Source organism: Plenodomus lingam (genome assembly GCF_022343315.1).
Source record: "Plenodomus lingam strain CAN1 chromosome Unknown contig_26, whole genome shotgun sequence".
In the NCBI taxonomy this organism is placed as follows: Eukaryota; Fungi; Ascomycota; class Dothideomycetes; order Pleosporales; family Leptosphaeriaceae; genus Plenodomus; species Plenodomus lingam.
Genome location: NW_027093941.1, coordinates 2,224,517 through 2,241,287, shown reverse-complemented (window position 1 = coordinate 2,241,287; position 16,771 = coordinate 2,224,517). Strand labels below are relative to the sequence as shown.

At 53.0% G+C, this 16,771-nt stretch overlaps 10 protein-coding genes across 10 annotated transcripts; 3 read left to right on the top strand and 7 right to left on the bottom strand.

Annotated features, from left to right (window-relative positions):
- Window positions 1-1,025: 1,025 nt before the first annotated feature.
- Window positions 1,026-1,280, top strand: IAQ61_007031 (uncharacterized protein; the record flags this gene model as incomplete). The annotated part of the gene is made up of 1 exon (XM_003845869.2): window positions 1,026-1,280. The coding sequence occupies one exon, from the start codon at window positions 1,026-1,028 to the stop codon at window positions 1,278-1,280; it is 255 nt and encodes an 84-aa protein (XP_003845917.2).
- A 500-nt stretch (window positions 1,281-1,780) lies between these two features.
- Window positions 1,781-2,942, bottom strand: IAQ61_007030 (uncharacterized protein). The gene is made up of 2 exons (XM_003845868.2): window positions 2,624-2,942; window positions 1,781-2,572 (listed from the first exon to the last, which is right to left on the bottom strand). Exons 1-2 carry the CDS (start codon window positions 2,823-2,825, stop codon window positions 2,121-2,123), a joined length of 654 nt encoding a protein of 217 aa, XP_003845916.1. The 5' UTR covers window positions 2,826-2,942; the 3' UTR covers window positions 1,781-2,120.
- A 253-nt stretch (window positions 2,943-3,195) lies between these two features.
- On the top strand, window positions 3,196-4,897 carry IAQ61_007029 (uncharacterized protein; the record flags this gene model as incomplete). The annotated part of the gene is made up of 5 exons (XM_003845867.1): window positions 3,196-3,284; window positions 3,337-3,416; window positions 3,477-3,831; window positions 3,881-4,109; window positions 4,157-4,897. The coding sequence occupies 5 exons, from the start codon at window positions 3,196-3,198 to the stop codon at window positions 4,895-4,897; spliced, it is 1,494 nt and encodes a 497-aa protein (XP_003845915.1).
- A 122-nt stretch (window positions 4,898-5,019) lies between these two features.
- Window positions 5,020-7,297, bottom strand: IAQ61_007028 (uncharacterized protein; the record flags this gene model as incomplete). Its single annotated transcript, XM_003845866.2, has 3 exons — window positions 5,020-5,119; window positions 5,690-6,963; window positions 7,214-7,297. The coding sequence occupies 3 exons, from the start codon at window positions 7,295-7,297 to the stop codon at window positions 5,020-5,022; spliced, it is 1,458 nt and encodes a 485-aa protein (XP_003845914.2).
- An 804-nt stretch (window positions 7,298-8,101) lies between these two features.
- IAQ61_007027 (uncharacterized protein) lies at window positions 8,102-8,473 on the bottom strand (the record flags this gene model as incomplete). Its single annotated transcript, XM_066097408.1, has 1 exon — window positions 8,102-8,473. The coding sequence occupies one exon, from the start codon at window positions 8,471-8,473 to the stop codon at window positions 8,102-8,104; it is 372 nt and encodes a 123-aa protein (XP_065952885.1).
- A 208-nt stretch (window positions 8,474-8,681) lies between these two features.
- IAQ61_007026 (uncharacterized protein) lies at window positions 8,682-9,755 on the bottom strand (the record flags this gene model as incomplete). The annotated part of the gene is made up of 3 exons (XM_066097407.1): window positions 8,682-9,116; window positions 9,190-9,263; window positions 9,722-9,755. The coding sequence occupies 3 exons, from the start codon at window positions 9,753-9,755 to the stop codon at window positions 8,682-8,684; spliced, it is 543 nt and encodes a 180-aa protein (XP_065952884.1).
- Window positions 9,756-10,365: 610 nt separating this feature from the next.
- Window positions 10,366-10,974, bottom strand: IAQ61_007025 (uncharacterized protein; the record flags this gene model as incomplete). The annotated part of the gene is made up of 1 exon (XM_066097406.1): window positions 10,366-10,974. The coding sequence occupies one exon, from the start codon at window positions 10,972-10,974 to the stop codon at window positions 10,366-10,368; it is 609 nt and encodes a 202-aa protein (XP_065952883.1).
- A 518-nt stretch (window positions 10,975-11,492) lies between these two features.
- IAQ61_007024 (uncharacterized protein) lies at window positions 11,493-11,955 on the bottom strand (the record flags this gene model as incomplete). Its single annotated transcript, XM_066097405.1, has 2 exons — window positions 11,493-11,794; window positions 11,901-11,955. The coding sequence occupies 2 exons, from the start codon at window positions 11,953-11,955 to the stop codon at window positions 11,493-11,495; spliced, it is 357 nt and encodes a 118-aa protein (XP_065952882.1).
- A 521-nt stretch (window positions 11,956-12,476) lies between these two features.
- IAQ61_007023 (uncharacterized protein) lies at window positions 12,477-13,204 on the top strand (the record flags this gene model as incomplete). The annotated part of the gene is made up of 3 exons (XM_066097404.1): window positions 12,477-12,601; window positions 12,637-12,702; window positions 13,061-13,204. The coding sequence occupies exons 1-3, from the start codon at window positions 12,518-12,520 to the stop codon at window positions 13,202-13,204; spliced, it is 294 nt and encodes a 97-aa protein (XP_065952881.1). The 5' UTR covers window positions 12,477-12,517.
- Window positions 13,205-13,808: 604 nt separating this feature from the next.
- Window positions 13,809-15,920, bottom strand: IAQ61_007022 (uncharacterized protein). The gene is made up of 6 exons (XM_003845862.2): window positions 15,757-15,920; window positions 15,446-15,644; window positions 15,300-15,381; window positions 15,109-15,246; window positions 14,591-15,058; window positions 13,809-14,537 (listed from the first exon to the last, which is right to left on the bottom strand). The coding sequence occupies exons 1-6, from the start codon at window positions 15,763-15,765 to the stop codon at window positions 14,306-14,308; spliced, it is 1,128 nt and encodes a 375-aa protein (XP_003845910.1). The 5' UTR covers window positions 15,766-15,920; the 3' UTR covers window positions 13,809-14,305.
- Between the last annotated feature and the right edge of the window lie 851 nt (window positions 15,921-16,771).

The following is a 16,771-nucleotide window of genomic DNA, read 5'->3' as shown; positions in this document are numbered from 1 at the left end:
CTTCATGGCGTTATGGACATGCAGCCGTCAGCCGCTGGGCTCGTACTCTAGTAGAACGCAGTCTGGACAGACGGTAACACGCGCGTCTACCTAAGAGTACAAGTCCCGGCGCCTGCTTGTGCACTCTAGTGGACATGGACACTCTTAGGTAGGAACCATACTGCCAATGTGGGGAGAGAGACTTGGTCTGCGCATTCACACTCGACATCCTTCACCCATCCATAGCCTCGACTCCTCTTCACCCCCCATCACCACACCGTGCAGGAAAAAAAAAAGAAAACAAAACACCCAACACAATGCTGCCATTCGACTCAACCATGACCGCCCACAATGAAAATCCCATCTGCACAGTGCACACCCAACCCCGTCCCAGCGCTGGCCTAATTAACCCCAAACCAGTTTAGCCTAGGTGGAGCACACATGGTCGAGTCTCGGTTGTCTCACCATCAACAGCCCCCGAGTCTTTGCCATCTTCCCTCTCTCATCTCTCCCCACCCAACACACCTCACCAACGCAGAAACCAAACAAAAAAAAGGCCTTGTTGGAAAAGAAGAGTAGAGTAGAGCAAAGGATGCAGCTTCAATGGACACGACTACGGCTGTTTTCTGCGCTTGCTGATCAAACTGCGTGAGCAGCTGGATGTAGCCGTCGTGACTTACTTGTACTACCCACCTGAGAAGCACAACAACCCCTTCCTCGTTGGAAAATGCACTCTCATCACACCTTTTGCCCTTCCCAAAACACCATCGCCATTCCCCTCACTCACAGCACAGCACGCACAACGCACCCACCTGTCACATCACATACCTGCTCCCTCCCCCCTCCACCCACCGATCTACACACCCGCCCGCAGGAAGCCTGCAAGTGCCTTGGCCATGGATTAGGTAGGTACCTACTATGTAGTAGATGGTGTACCTACCTACCTACACCAACACACACTCGCACTCCCAATCCCCCATCTCACCCAAACCCTGCGACATACTTGAAACACTCTCTCACCCCAACCCCGCATCCACGCGACGCACATGGGATTCCTTGCCTGGGAGAAGAAGAAGGAGAAGAAGAAGGAGAAGAAGGAGAAGAAGGAGAAGAAGGAGAAGAAGAAGGAGAAGAAGGAGAAGAAGGAGAAGAAGGAGAAGAAGGAGAAGAAGGAGAAGAAGGAGAAGAAGGAGAAGAAAGGAAAGAAAAGTCTAGTAGGAAAGAGGAGAGGTGTATGCTTTCCTGTTTGCCTTGTGGTGGCATGGGTCTGGCCATCTTGGGACTTTGGGAGGGTGGAGTGAGTAGGCATGGATGCAAGAGACTTGAGTGACTGTGTGGAATCATGTGGGATGACGACCAAGGGCTGTCTGTTCTCTTTAGACTTGGTCTGCTTTTTGCTTTACTAGTTCGTCATCACTGGGTACACAAAGTACATGGCATATCCCAGAGTACTTCTACCATGCCATAATACACGACCACTTCTGATATCGGGAATCGGGAATCAAGAGTCTGGACTAGGGGCCTGTGGGGAGCCCAACATGCATCCGCACTTTCCCACCTTGTGCATCCGCTTATTGCCTACAGGGATGGGCCCTTTGTATTTCTACCTACACACCATCCACGGTAGTACTACGGTTCTCGTACCCAGAGCCCGGACTTGTCGGCTTCCCAGTCCAGTGTCCACCCGCACTTCAAATGGTCTTGGTGCCACGTGATGTCCACTGTGTAATCACCGCTCTGGACCGATTGCGGTGATTGCCATCCTCGACAACTGCCTTGGCATCTGCATCCATCCATCCATCCATCCATCCATCCATCCATCCATACATACATACGACCTACAACTATTGCAGAGCTAGCATACTGCATGACAGATATGGGCCGAGTATCTCGTGTCTACAAGGCGTCCGCTGTCTGGCTGGTCATGGCGTCCGTCAACTGTCAGATCCGGTGGTGGGAGGCTTGCATTGTGGTGTGCGCAATGCATAACGTCCAGCTTCCCGTTGCAATGCCACGGCTTGCCTACTGTGACACTCGTCCCATTGGGCTCAATGCTCTCTGCCTACGGATATCTACCATCCATCCCTTCCCAGGCCAGAATTTGGAATATTGAATCAAACTTTCCAGTCCAAGCCAAGTGACTAGAGTTCCTCCGACTCGTCGCCTTCGTCCACATCTTCGCCCGCGCCCTCGTCTTCGTCCGGCTTCCGCTTGTACTCCTCTCGCACAACCGTCCTCAGGGCCTTGGTTAGTCGCTCGTGATAGTCGACCCAGCATCGGCCAACGCCGACAAACATGATCTGTTTGTATCGCTGGTTCACGAGCCCATGCCGCCTTCTGAGTTCCGAGATCTTGAGCGCCTGTTCGAGTTGGCGGGCTTCCGCTTCGGCGATGCGTGGCTGCAGCATGGCGAGCTTGGCGAAGCCGTCGCTTGTGGGTATTTGCTGGTCGTCGAGCGCTTTGAGCTGGGATGCTGTCGTCGCAAACGTCGTCGCGTGTTCCACGACCAAGACTGCCTTTTGACTGGTGTCGAGGGGTGGGCCATCTTTGGCATCGTGGTCTTGGGGTTGGAGCACGTCTTTGTGTTTGCTCACTACCTGACATTAGCATGGTTTGCTGCCCAAGCATGCACTTATCAACCTACCTAGCTCATGTGTATCGTCAAGTAGTGAAGTCTTCCCCGCCAGTGCTTGCAGTGACCTCTCGATTCTGTGAATGCGATCGGGGATCGTCCTTGGCTTGTCCGATGTATCTTTGTGTGGACCGCCCAAAAGATACTCCAGACGATCCACGCGAGACTCGAGTTCGCCAAAGGTGAATAGGATGGCTTCCTCGTAGCTGTTCATGGCGATGGGCGGGGCTGTTTGTTTGGCGGTCACACTGGGGCCGGTTGCGTACCTGGGGCGACGAGTGGAAGTTATTATTAGCGCCCCATCTGCCTAGTAGCCCCGTTGGGGGCAGTCAGTCCCGGCTTGTGTCGTGGGCTCGTTGGCTGACTTGCCGACGGCCGAATGACAAGCTCGCATGTCCGTCCTTCCCAAAGAGCCTTTTGCACCCAACCGACACCCTACCTCTACACCAATACACCAATACACCACCCGCGTTCGCTACGAGTACATACACCCTTACTCCCCTGGACCTTTGCATCGGCATCGACAGTGCACACGCCACATGGTTGCGCAATAACCCGAATCGCGCAGTCGCATCCAGGAGAAGATGGCTTCCTCGAGTTACTCAGCCATCAGCCCTGAGCCCATAGAGGCCGATCCCATGGCCTCGAGTTTTGGGTCGCTGAGCGGCAGACGGTCCGTACATGGCCTCTCGGAGCCACCCAAGACGTTGTGCTGACACAGCCAGGCGCGGACGCGGCAAGAGACAACTGGGCTATCTGGGCCAGGCGACGTGGATTTCGAGTGTCATCAACCTCGCCAACACCAGTACGAAAGACAGGCACAGAGACAAAAGAACATCTAGGGCGCCATGCTGACAGCATACAGTTCTGGGTGCTGGTCTCCTCGCCATGCCCTCGGCGCTCTCGAAAATGGGCGTCTTCCTCGGCATCTTCGTCATCGCGTGGGCAGGCATGACCGCTGGCTTTGGACTCTACCTCCAGACGCGATGCGCACGATATGTCGACCGCGGCCATGTGTCATTTGCGACGCTGTCTCAGCTCACGTACCCGAATCTGTCCATTATATTCGATGCTGCCATTGCCATCAAGTGCTTCGGAGTGGCCGTTAGCTACCTCATCATCATTGGCGATCTGATGCCCGGCGTGGTAAAAGGCTTCGCCCCCGGTGCGGGAGAGATGACATTCTTGGTGGACCGCCAATTTTGGATCACCGCATTCATGTACGTTCATGTTGTGCGTTGCTGCGAATCAAGACTCTGACAAGTGCAGGCTTATCGTTATCCCCTTGTCATTCTTGCGCCGCCTGGACTCGTTAAAGTATACCAGTGTCATTGCACTGTTCTCCATTGCATATCTTGTTATTCTCGTCGTAGCCCATTTTATCAAGGGCGATACGCTGGCGGATCGCGGCACCGTCCGTGTCTTTGAGTGGGCAGGCCCAGTCCCAGCACTTGCAGCCTTCCCAGTCATTGTCTTTGCATATACCTGTCACCAAAACGTACGTCATCCATGTTCTCTCTGAACGTCCCAACTGACAAGACCCAGATGTTCTCCATCCTAAACGAAATTGCCGACAACTCCCACTTCCGCACCACCACTGTCATTTTCGCCTCTATTGGCGGTGCCTGCGGTCTCTACATCCTCACTGGCATAACCGGCTACCTCTCCTACGGCGACAACATCCGCGGTAACATTGTCTCCATGTACCCCACCGCCGCCGCCTCCACCATCGGCCGCCTCGCCATTGTCATTCTCGTCATGTTTTCCTACCCGCTCCAAATTCACCCCTGCCGCGCCAGCATCGAAGCCTGTCTAAAATGGCGCCCTCGCCGCCGCAACACCCCCGACACCAGCCCCTCACGCACCTCCCTCATGACCACCAACCCCAGCCCCAAGCCCGCCGCCGAAATGTCCGACCTCCGCTTCGCCATCATCTCCACCGTCCTCGTCGTCCTCTCCTTCATCACCGCCATGACCGTCTCCAGCCTCGAAAAGGTGCTGGCCTATGTGGGATCCACGGGCTCCACCACCATTAGCTTCATCCTCCCCGGCCTCTTTTACTACAAGATTTCCGACCCAGAGTCGCTGCACCACCAGCGCTTGGTCAAGGATGAAGATGACGAGGACGAGGGCGCAGAGGGCTATGTGTCGAGTGAGGGGCATGGCAATCGCGAGTGGAGACGCGAAGTGTTGCGCAAGGCTAGTCTGGCCTTGAGTTGTTATGGCGGCGTGGTCATGGCTGTCTGTCTGGTTACGAATACTTTTCTGGTGGCGGGGACGCATTAAGCAGTTGTGGTGGTGGATTGGATTTTTGTTTTCACCTCTCTTTTTGAGCATGTCTGCATATGGGGTTTTGGAGTAGGTGGTGGCATGGCATGTGCGTTTTATGGGTTGGACTTAGCAGGGCGTTATTCTTTGGGCAGATGGCATGGCGTGGCGTGGTGTGGCTCAGCATCGTAGACGGCGTTTTCCTTGATTCTTTTGTTTGCTAATTGGAATTTGGAATTGCTGGATTCCCGAGTCAGTGCACACAATGTATAAAGTTTATTCATTCAAAAAGATGGACGGTGATGAGATTCGATGTTCTTGGGGATTGGGGCCTATGAAAATATATACATCATCTCTAGTGTCTATCAGCGCTTTCGATGGTGTCTGTCTGCGTGATGGACTACTATGCCTGGCTGTGATTGTGACCATGTGGCTTTGCAGGTTTTTGAGTTGGATGGATTGGGGGGGGGCTGGGGGAGCGGTGGAAGTGAAGTTGGGGAGGCAAAGTGGAAGTCGTTCATGTCACTGGGGTTTTCCGTCTTGGGTTGTTTCCATGCGGGTTGATTGTATACATGTGTACATGTGTTCCCCATGCGTAGATGTTTATTGGCCATTCTCATCCAACCTTGGCAGATCTTCACATCACTTCGAAACATTTTATAAATCTCTTTAAACTACCTTCCTCCCTCTTTTCTTTCCTCCCTCCCTCCCTCCTCCCTCCCCATCTCACCCCTCCCCCCACCAACCACCAGATTCCTCCTCAACGCCGCCAACTCCCCATCCCCCAACCCACACATATCCCTAAAATACCCCTCCGCGCCCCCAAACTCCTTCTCCACCATGGCCAACGCACCAAGCATACTCTCCTTCCTTGCACCCACCATTCTCCGCGCTGCCGCTTTCGCTTGCTCCAGGACTGAGACGGGGATCTTGGCTGTTTTATCGGCGCGCTTTGCATCTACACCACCACCCTGAGCATCAGCATCACCACCCACCGCCAACGCAACACCAACATCCCCCGCCGTAACACCCCCATCCACACGTCCTGCAATATACGCAACAAACGCCGGACTCTGCAACAGCCTCGCTACAACGTGGTCGCGCACATGGGCGAGCCCGTCCTCTGTAAGTGCGTATTCCTGGGCAATGAGGGTGTGATTGACGGCGAGGAGGGAGAGCAACAGGGCAATGAAGAGGCCGGTGCGATCTTTGCCTGCTGAGCAGTGGATTAGGGCCGCGTGGGGGTGCTGCTCCTGTTGTGGGTTTTGCTGGCTTTGGGTTTTTTGGTTGGGGGGTGGTATTTCACCAGAACCAGCGCCGACGACACCGGCTTCCTCCTCTTCATAGCCAGCCAAATACAGCGCAATGGTGCGAAAGGCGGGACCTGCACTCTTCAGGATATCGCGGTAGGCATGCACAAATCCCTCGTCGCTCTCATCCATGTATTTTGCGTAGCGTTGCGCAATGCGTTCGGGGCTGTAGTCGGCGTCGCTGAAGACGGGGGCCCAGGTGCGTGTCAAGCCGGCGGAGTGAAGGCTCTGGAGCCAGTTTGGGGCTTTGATGGTGTTCATATTGGCGGCGGCTTCGAGACTGTCTCCTGCATCTACATTTCCACCCTCCTCTGCTGCCTTGCCATCCGAAGCCACCCCTCCTCCTCCGGCTACTCCTCCAGCACCAACATCGCCAATCTCGACCCTCGACCTCAGGTCGAAAACTCGTCCGACGCCCAAGTCCCGCACTGCGCGCCACCCGTCTAGATCTAGTTTTGACACGTCTGCGCTGCGGAAGAGGAGGTTGGGGCGCAGGCGGGCGCCGGTGGAGGTTGTGAGGTTGGGGAAGAGGGCGACGTCGCGGAAGTTTGCGAGGTTGGGGATGTTGTGGAAGGGTGGGGAGGGGAGGGGAGGTGGTGCGGGGACTTGGGGGGACATTTTGGCGGGGCTTGTGGGTTGTGGTTGTGGTTGTGGGTGGTTGTGGGTTTGGTCGAGGTCCTGATTACGACGGTACTTGCGATGTCGTCTGTAGTCCACAATTCCCAGATTGTCACAATCCCGTTCCAAGATTCCAAGGTTTTCGAATCTCCTAGTCTTGCACAATGCTCGTGTTAACCGAGTCTTACTTTTCTTCCTTCCTTATCCTCCCTCCACGTCCTCCAGTTTTCCTCCCTCTCTTCTCTCTTCACCCACAAATCACAATACACAATACACAATACACACCACACCGTACACCCAGCTATCACAACCCCGAAAAAACAAACTCCCCCCACACAGACCAGACCTGTCAAACAGCCCCAACAGCCTCTCCATCCCCAGTACATACAAAAATAAGCGTACTTACCCGGTATGTATACGTGCTCGTATGCCTGCGTCTCAGTCCCAATGCCAATCCCAATCCCAAAACCGTCGTTCCCTTCGCACACATACGGTATCAATGTCTACCTAAAACCGCACAAGCCGCACACGCAGACTCAACAAAAGACGTCCTCCCCACCTCAGCTTACACCGACCCCGCGCTTATCCATACCGGTATCTACCCACGCCCACATCACGCTAGATAGCATATGTAGCTTACGCTTGTGGTGGCGTGCGGATTTGCCGAGGTCCGCAGACAGGGGGGGGGGGGGGAATGTAAGTGGGTTGGGTGGGTGGATTGGTGGATTGAGGTGGGCTAAATGAATGGGAATGAAAGGGGAGGAGCCCCTGTATGCAGTAGGTGAGTTTGCTGCTGTTGAGGAGCCGAAGTGTTGAGTCTGGTGGGAAATGTTTTGTTTTGGTTTGGGACGAGGATGCGGTGATGGTGTATGGTGAACGTAATGTGAGAGGATATTCACCATCACCATTTTTATTATTATTATTATTATTATCGTATGTTGTTAAGTTATATGTCGTGTGTTTCGTAAACATACTACACCAACCAACTAGTACACGGATTTTAACAAAGACATCAAAACCTTCATATTCATACAGCCTATTTCATACCCTGTCCCTGCAAACGCATTACTTTTCCATACCCGTTTCTTGAAAACCAAAACCCACAGAATGCCAACCCAACCCAAACCAAGGACTTTTGCCCAAAAGAATCTCGCCAAATGTGATCTGAGACAAAAAGGTGAAAAGGTGTAAGAGGAAGATTGTACAGGACAGGAACACTGCAAGGTAAAACGCATAGCACGCCAATCAAGTGCAACACAAGATCAAGTTCAAAGAAAGCAAGACAAGAACAAACTCAGCGGCGCCACCAACGACTCTCCGTCGCCGGGACAGATACCTGTGGTCTATCCGACCTCGCCTCCTCCTCCGCCAACACCGTAGCCTCGGACCCCGTCCGCGACGGCGTGGTAAACCCAGTCTTCTCCCCAGGGAAAAGCGGCGGCTCTGGCCTCTGCGGCAGCGTCCCAGCTTCAACATCGCCAACAGTCTCAGAGGATTCATTGCGGGGCAGTTTCTCCGCCGGATGCGCGGCCGTGTATGCGTCGTACGACAGACCGGCCTTTTTGGCTTCGCGGCGGATGTGGCGGACGCGCCAGAGCCAGATGGCTTGGGAGGCGAAGATGCCGGTTTCGAGTACGATGCTGGAGGTTAGTTGGTCAGTCTGCATGCTCAACGGGTGTGTAGCAAGTGGGGAGGGGGAGAACACACCATGCAATGTAGAGACTGGCGCCGAGGGCGTCGAACCACTGCTGTGCGACTACGTTTTGTTAGAGCGGATTGGCAAGCAGGGGCGCATGTCTGTGCCTTACCAACGGCCATGAGGGAAAAGAAGGCGCCGGCGTAGTCGATGATGAGGAACCAGAAGTCTGTCCGGGTTAGGACTGGACCCTGTCCTTGTACACGGTGTTCAGTGGGTACGTACTGATGCCGATGACTCTGCCATTCCGTTTTGCCAACTCGAAGTAGGGCGGGATCAAGCCCACAACTTGGATAACAGAGGCTGAGATGGCCATGAGCATCATTGGCCATTCGACACCTCTGCTGTAGGGGCCCTGTAAGTCATGTGTCAGCGTTTGATTAAGGGTCCAGACTCGGTGATTCATACCCTCAAAGTAAGGATGAGGATCATTTCCATAATAGCAAAGCTGCCAGCAAGTGCAATCGTCGCTACAGTAGCTGTCCATGCTTTCCATTTGCTGCAGATGGTCAGTGCCAAGGGCACAGAGGGTGGATGATGTAGCGGACTTGTGGTAGTATAATGTTTGTCCCCAGGCAATGAGGGTGAGCCCAGCGAATGCTTGCGGCTGGAACTTGAGAGCAAAGTTGAAATTCTATTCCTTCTGTTAGCAGCGATTTTATGCAACACATGAGCATGAGTTATACCTGCACAATTGCATAGACACCGAAGGGTACACCGCCTGTTGTTGTCAGTCTCAACACTTCTGTTTTGGGTGGGCCTCCTCACATATGGACCAGAGAATCAACATGGTACCGGGTAGTCCCTCCGTGTTCTTTCGTCGCCAATTATGCCATATTCTTTCGACGGTGTTAGTTATGGTCACAGAAACAATTTGACAAGGAGCTTACTGTGGTATTATCTACCAAATGTGAGCCATGAATTGCAAAGCAGTGTCATCTCGGACTTACCTGAACGCACCAGCAACTGCGCAGTCACTATAGTCAGTGCTGAGTTCCACTCATTCACAGGCCATTTACGTACACTTTGAACTTGTTAGCATGGCACTAGACATTCTTGATGGTCAACCTCACCAGTTCCAAGTGTCTATCAGTCGAGGCCCCACTAGTCAGTTCTGGCTACTCATAGTATCGTGGGAAAGTGGTGACTTACACCAAGTACATTTGCAGCCTGTCCATGTCAGTTTTTCTGAGGTAGTCACCAGTTGATTTTGTATACCTACGGGTGGTATTGAGACTTGTGGTTTATCCATGTCTATGCCTTCTTTGCGTGTGAAGTCCGAGAAGATGAAATTAAAAGTTATGTGGTTGGATGTTGGAAGGACAATGTTCAGAAGTAGTACTATTGTACAGAGGAAAAGATGACGGCCTGGCACCGCACTAGATCCGTGATCTGCCGTGTAGAGATCTATCGTTGCCTCGAGGACGCGTCGTTCTAATATCAATCACAATCTCTCGTGTAACCGGTCAGGTAATGGTGTCGAAATGCCAACATCCTACACGTCGAATCGACTAATGAGAGGGAAGCGGAAGCAACGGGTGCAGAGGAAGCAACCATCACGGACCATGACTGCACAAAGGCAGCATGTTGTGTGATGACGAGATGTCAGAGTGATATATTGATTAGCTCTACCGCCATAGTCGCGTGCAAGATCGGATTGGTAACCTAAAACATGTCCTCAATTGAGCATCAACGGGCCCAGCTAGAGGTAGTCCAGCACCGGGGAAGAGAGTCCCCTGTTTCCGTCGCCGAACCCATCCTGGATCCCATGGAGCGTTGAAGTACGTTTAGTGGCAAGTGGCTGAAGTAGTGCGCAGGGATCCCTTTGCTTCCCCAGGCGATCAGCAACCCGATTGGCGAGTCTAGATGTGGACTCTGTTGAATCTTCTTAGCCAACCTGGCGAGTATGATGGATGCTGCGCCTTGATGATGTCTGAAAAGCTGAAGAGACGACCTTGAACCTTGTTGGCAGCTCCAGTCCGGTTTTGATAGGCAGATGCCCCTGCATTGGTTTGAAAAGGTGGATGTGCCCACAGGCCAATCCTAAGACCACACAACGGCACAGAGCCTTCAAGGATGATGTGCTCAAGATTGTGGAGGCGACAAAATTGTGCAGTCTGCATTCGATCCCCAAGCCTTTCGCCAATGGATGTTTGCGACTTGCTTTTGGTGTCGTTGTTGGGAGTACCGGTACCGGTATCTGCCGAGGTTGTCGGATGACTTTGCACACAAGGGCAGACACAGAAGTTATCTCCACGACGACAAACTTCCCAGCTTCCCGGTAGACATGTTGTGTTTGCCAGACCTCGAGGCACGAGATCTGTTCTGCAAGTTTTGCGACGCCCCCGTTGATGGCGTGTGGTTGGCGTGTGGATCGAGTGGGTGGCGTGCAAGACCATTTGCGCATCACCTGGTAGACCCGAACCGCACCGGTGGGTCCAAAGGATGCAAGGCCTTGGCGTCAGACGCATTTGTATCCGAGCTACGACTCGAACTCGAACTCGAACTCGAACTCGAACTCGAACTCGAACTCGAACTCGAACTCGTACCGTTTAGGTATTCGTGAATGGGACGGGCAATGAGCTTCTGCGTTTCCGTGTTTGAATGTATACCCTGCTCTTTGCTGCCCTCATAACCTGCATGGGCGATGCAAATCGTTCGAGATGACGTGTTTCTCAGGCACTGACTGTCGTATGCCGTCCATACTAGGTCTGTGTCCATATGCTGTCCGATGTTTTATTCATCGAAGCTGTGGGACCTGGGTAGGCATCATTGCGATGCCTGTGCAAAAGTCTCGAGACCAGATCCAGCCACGTTCCTTTTCCGCCAGACAAAGCTGATGGGCAGTCGAGCTCCTAGCTTGAAGTTGAACCAGGATTTGCCACGGCTCCGCTTCCTGCTGAAATGATCGAGTCATTTTTCTAAACATGGCCTCCGCATTTTGAAGGTTGCCGCGCAGTGCGCGGTTATGGAAATGTGCACTTGTATTCTACTCAGCCCGACCTGGATCAGAGAGTGGGACCGTTGAGAAGCAGTGGGGTGAGTTAGCGCTTGCATCATGCATGCAGGAGCCCCAAAGTCTTTTGAAATCGATCCACGAACCTAGGTTCGTCTGCTGGATTCTACACTCAAGCATCGGCCATATACCTCCATCAATCAACAGACTCGTTGCGCGCTCTTCCGTCCATACGAGGACGTCGTCTATTCGTGGGGTGCTGCTTTCGTTACGCGACCTCGTCTGGCCAACGAGCCTGCCATCGCCACTGTTCCCGGCATGGCTTGTGCCTGTGCCTCAACCACCGACATCCGGGGAGCGAATACAGCAGATCTACACTGCTTCAATGTACAGTAGCGACAATATCAAAAGCAATTTGCTCACCCGCATGTCGACGAGTACATGCTCGCTGTTGTGTGTCGAACAGGCCCGACTTGCCAATCGCCGATGTCTCCATGAAGCAAGCGAAACACGTCGCCGTGCAAGACTACAGGACTGTATAGGAAAGAGTCGGACCGTATAGGAGAGACAATGATACCTTGAAGCGACAGATCCATTCCTCCTGTACCCTGTCTGCGCGTCTAGCGGAAGATCGTCCAAGCCTGGGCCCTTGGGGTCGTGGAAATGGTACAACGCTCAGCTCAATCCAGAGCAAAACCCCGAACGGCCGAACTGCATCCTCACATATTCCATAACCGATCGGCTTCAGAACAACATGTGTCGGCATGCCGAAGATGCACCTGCATCTTTGGCAGGATCACCGGGATATGCAAGGCCACCGGTTGTGATTTGTCCACGCTGGATTTATGCTGCTTTTGTTGACCAATCCCATTTTACCTTCTTCTGAGGGTGTGTGATAATACTATACAATCTCCCCGTCCTGGAAGCCCAAGAGTTGAAAATATTGAGTAGCACTGGACGTCGGTGAGGGCACCGCAGTAGTCGCATGTGGTATCTCGTTGAGGCAGTAAAACCCAGTCATTCGGGGCAAGTGCGTGCGTGCCAGCCAATGTGGTCTCATGGTGCTCAGAGAGAAGCGCAATCTGAGGCTCGCCAAGGATAGACTTTCTGTTGGATCCGACCTGCCACCCGTTCTTGTGGATGTAAGTGTTGTGCTGTGTCACCTGCATTCATGCAGTGTATTCAGAAAATCGAGACCATTACGTGGAAGCCTGATGATGCCTTATTGAAACGTTTGGGTGTTGTAAGTTTTCTGTTCGCTCCAAATATCAGGCCTACTTCATGCAGATCGAGAGTAGTTGTGGTGGTACTAGTAGTGGGAATAAACTTCCTGCATAAACGTTTGTATGGAAAAATACCAGGGCTAATGTTGCAATCAGTGTACTCTAGAATCATTTCTCAATCCTCCCTTGAGCTTGGGCTCCACCAACGTATCCAGATCATGCTTGTGACAGGCATGACGCTTTAGGTACTTGATAATGACAACTTTGCGTCTGACCGATCAGAAAACGGGTGCATGCATGATGCAAGTTGCAAAAAAATGACCTGCATATTCTTGCCGATGCGGGAGCCTCGCTACGGTGGGAGTGTCCGCAATGTAGGGATCAAAAGCTGACGACAGAGTTGGCCTTGCGCACAAGTTTCAAGGCAATGTGTCGGTAATCGCGGGTAAGGCAGGATTCGATGGTGGTGTATGCATGGCTGCCGGCGGTCGTCGCTCTTTCGACGGTGATAGCTGGATTTGAGGCCAGAGAAGTCGCTGCTGTCTGTTTCCATGCAGCACGTTCTAGTGATGAAAGCCATGGAATAGGTTCAAGAACTCACGCGCTACTACAAAAGGAATGCACCAGAGACAGCGTCGAACCAAGCGTTTGATGTGGATCCACGAGCAAAGTACATGTACTGCAGCAGTGCCCAATGAACGGCTTCAAGTCTGTCGCCACAGATAGAAACTGAGCAGCTGGCGTATTAAACATGATGCTTGCAAACAGGCAGAACATCTGGCTGTGTATATATTAGCACCTGAATGATATCATAAAGGCGAAACTGTGGGTAAGTACCCTGTGCACGACATGCCAACTTCAACCTGATATCGTCTGAGAACGTTGCTGCGGTCCTTTCCATCCGAATCAGAGCATCCAAATCATCCACCGCTGCAACCGTTGTCGAGCGTTCGGAGGACACATCCGGTGGATTGTAACGCGTCAAGCGCAGTACCATAGAGAGCCTACCTAGATGCTTGGCATTCATAGACTTTTAAGAGCATAAACACATCGCAGGCCGTTCTCTCGTCGTTATTTGCGTGAAGACACTGCGATGATTGAGCAAGGTTGACTTTGTCGGGCAGGAAGAAGACGTCACGATGCCACAAAGCAAGGAAAGTGCTATCCACCCAAGTGAGTTGTCATGATGCAATTCGCAGTGCACAGCATGACAAACTGTGCAAGCATACTAAAAACTCAATCACCCGAACGAAACGGCTACGAATACACCACCAGGGTATTATATTAGAAATGCATTACTACTTCCTACATGAAGGACCAAGAGGGCGGGGGGAATAAGTATGGAAGTGTTAAATGAACATACGAGAAACAGTGTCATGTCTAGACAATGCAGCCGCGGACATAATCCAAAACCAATCACTGTCTGATAATGGAAAGAAAGGCCCCCTGGAGTGAAGAATAGCCAAATATCCCTTCTCATGGCACCCAACATGCGATACAGCCGCCGTACAATGCACAGCTTTGGCTGTGTAACCTTGTGCACCGCTGCACGCGCGGCAGACGAGACCGATGCTGATGGCCAAAGGATATGCGAGGTGTTGAGTCCAATCAAGACCAGATAGCTTAGGACTCGTCACCCTCGTGCTCCTGCAATTGGCCGCTCTGTTCCCTGTGCATGCGGGCTTCAATCTCCTTGAGTTGGCTCTCGCGGGCCAATAGCTCTTGGCGCTTCTCGTTGATCTCTCGCTGGACCTTGACTTCGATCTCGCGCAGCTTCTCCTCTTCGCGTCTCAACTGCTCCTCCTTTAGGCGTACAGATTGGCTGGCCAGGTCCTCTGGGTTCATTGACGAGTCACTGCAAAATACGTTAGCATGGTGAATGGGCAGAGTCCTGCTAGTATGACTTACGCAGCAGCGCCACCCTCCACGCTCTTGCTGAGCTTCTCGGTACGGTAGTTCTCGTAGAGGAAGTCGTGGGTGATTTCCTTGAGATCGGCAAGATGGCTGTGAAGAAGCGCGCTTCGTACGGCCAGGAAGTCCGAGTGGCGAGGGTTATCTACCTCTACGATGCCCCATGGGTATTGACGGGCGCGCACCCTTCGGCCATTGACCTCGACGATGTCCTCTGATCCAACAATGGCAAAGGGCATGAGACCACGAAGCTCAGCATTCTCCTCCACGGTATCCTCGTCGTCCTCCTCGATGTCGTATGGGAAGTTGTAGACGGGAATGCGGTAGTGCTCAATGTCCTCCATGACGAGCTTCTTTGACTCGGCCAATTCGGCGGGTGTGAGAGAGTCGGCCTTTCCAATAACAGGGATGACGTTGCAACGGGGCGATAGGCGCTTCATCAGCTCAATGTCGAGTTCACGTAGTCTGCAAGTCGGGGTCAGTGCGGCTTTTCACCAAGACGAGTCTCGACCTACCCGTGACCGGTGGGTGTGATGAAGTATAGGAGAACGTGCACACGATCATCCCGGAAGCGAGGATTACGCTTGATACGCGACTCCTCTGCCAAGATGCCATCGTATTGTCGCTCGAGGTATCCGACGATTTCTGAGAAGCTACAATCGAGGTCAGCTGACGTCTCTAGTCATTGGCCTGGCTGTGAACTTACCTGGCCTCGTTGTCAATCTGGTCACCAAAGCCGGGCGTGTCGACGATGGTGAGAGAGATGCGAGTGCCTTCCTCGTCGAGTTCTAAAGGTGTGACAATCAGCAATCGCGCCCAGTGAGCCTGTCTGTAGAGCCTGGTGCTACATACCAACGGTGATGGGCTTGATCTTAACACCCTCTTCAATGTGAGCCGTCGACGGGTCGTCCGAGTCCTTGTGGGTGAGGACTTGCTGGCCGCAGAGCGTGTTGACGAATGTCGTCCTGCCGGTTCCTGAGGCGCCGCAGACCATCAGGCAGAATTGGATTCCCTTCTTGACATTCTTCTTTCTGCGCGTCTTGTTGAGCGCCTGTGATGCACATGTTAGCAAGCGTCATCAAAGACAGGGCGTGGCCTGTTGCGAGCGATGCAGTCACATCGCGTGCTGGAGAGACGTGAGGTGGAGAAAGAAAGGGTCGTACCGAAGACATTTTGGAGTTGAGGGTGATGGGATTGTGATTTTCTGCGGGGGGCAAGTGGCGGGAATGGAGTGGTCGGGGCGATGGAGACAGACGAGACAGACTCTGTGGGCGTGGGAGAGGCGGACAGGCTGGGTGTGTTGTGTCGCTGGTGTCGTGGAAATTTGGGGGACGTTGGCAGTTGCTCCCTGCGCGACGCAAAGGGGCTCGCTAGCGCCGACTGGGGGGGGGGGGGGGAGCGGGTGTCGCTGTCTGTCCCCTTAACTTGGCGCACCATCAGGCCGCCAATTCGGGGAAAGAGCATCGCGACATCGAGGCAAGTCGCAAATGAATGGCAAGAGTGCTCATTACCGAAAACATTGTGTCGATGTGAGAGCCACTAAATGGAGTCGTTGGAGTGTCTGTGAGTGTGTGTCTAGTGGAAGCCAATGTGTAGTAGTACTACCGGTACTGTTCAGCAGGTCACCATTGTTTGCGCATTCAAGTTTTGCTAATTTTCTTCCTCAAAGAATAACCCCCCAGATCAAAGTCTACTTGACAGATAATCATTGAAAACACTAGATAATTGATATCCTCATGATGTTACCCGTACCACGGAACCTGGAATGGTGGCTTTGGAAAACAGGTACAGTAGAGTAGAGTGAGTATACCTAGAGTACAGTACAGTCTCGGGACTATCCCCCTCTCGGCTAGCTCCCGCTCTATGGGGAAGAAGCTTGGACACATGATATCGACCCGTGGTTGAAGTCTTGTGAGAGTACCGTGGACCCTCAAGGCTCACTGCACTGCACAAGCCCGCCTTTCACCCAAAACTCCATGTCACTATTTCGCCATCGCCTCTGTCGCTTGAATTGAACAAATGAGCCTAGCATGCCGCTTCCACTCTCCCTAACCTCCACCGCGCCGACCGCCTGGCCTTCACGCGCAACGCTGTCCACCGCAACAGTGCTCCGCCACGCCCACGACTCACCCCGATAGCCCCGCTCGGGCACTGGAGATACTCAACACCCTCTCCTCC

Bases quoted from the DNA above. Each gene is read 5' to 3' on its own strand.
- IAQ61_007030 (XM_003845868.2), bottom strand. From the start codon at position 2,825: ATGAACAGCTACGAGGAAGCCATCCTATTCACCTTTGGCGAACTCGAG. The intron at 2,573-2,623 runs GTAGGTTGATAA...AATGTCAGGTAG, and splicing joins TGACGATACACATGAGCTAG to TGAGCAAACACAAAGACGTG.
- IAQ61_007022 (XM_003845862.2), bottom strand. The intron at 15,382-15,445 runs GTATGTAGCACC...TCACACCTTTAG, and splicing joins GATCAAGCCCATCACCGTTG to AACTCGACGAGGAAGGCACT. The intron at 14,538-14,590 runs GTAAGTCATACT...CGTATTTTGCAG, and splicing joins GTGGAGGGTGGCGCTGCTGC to TGACTCGTCAATGAACCCAG.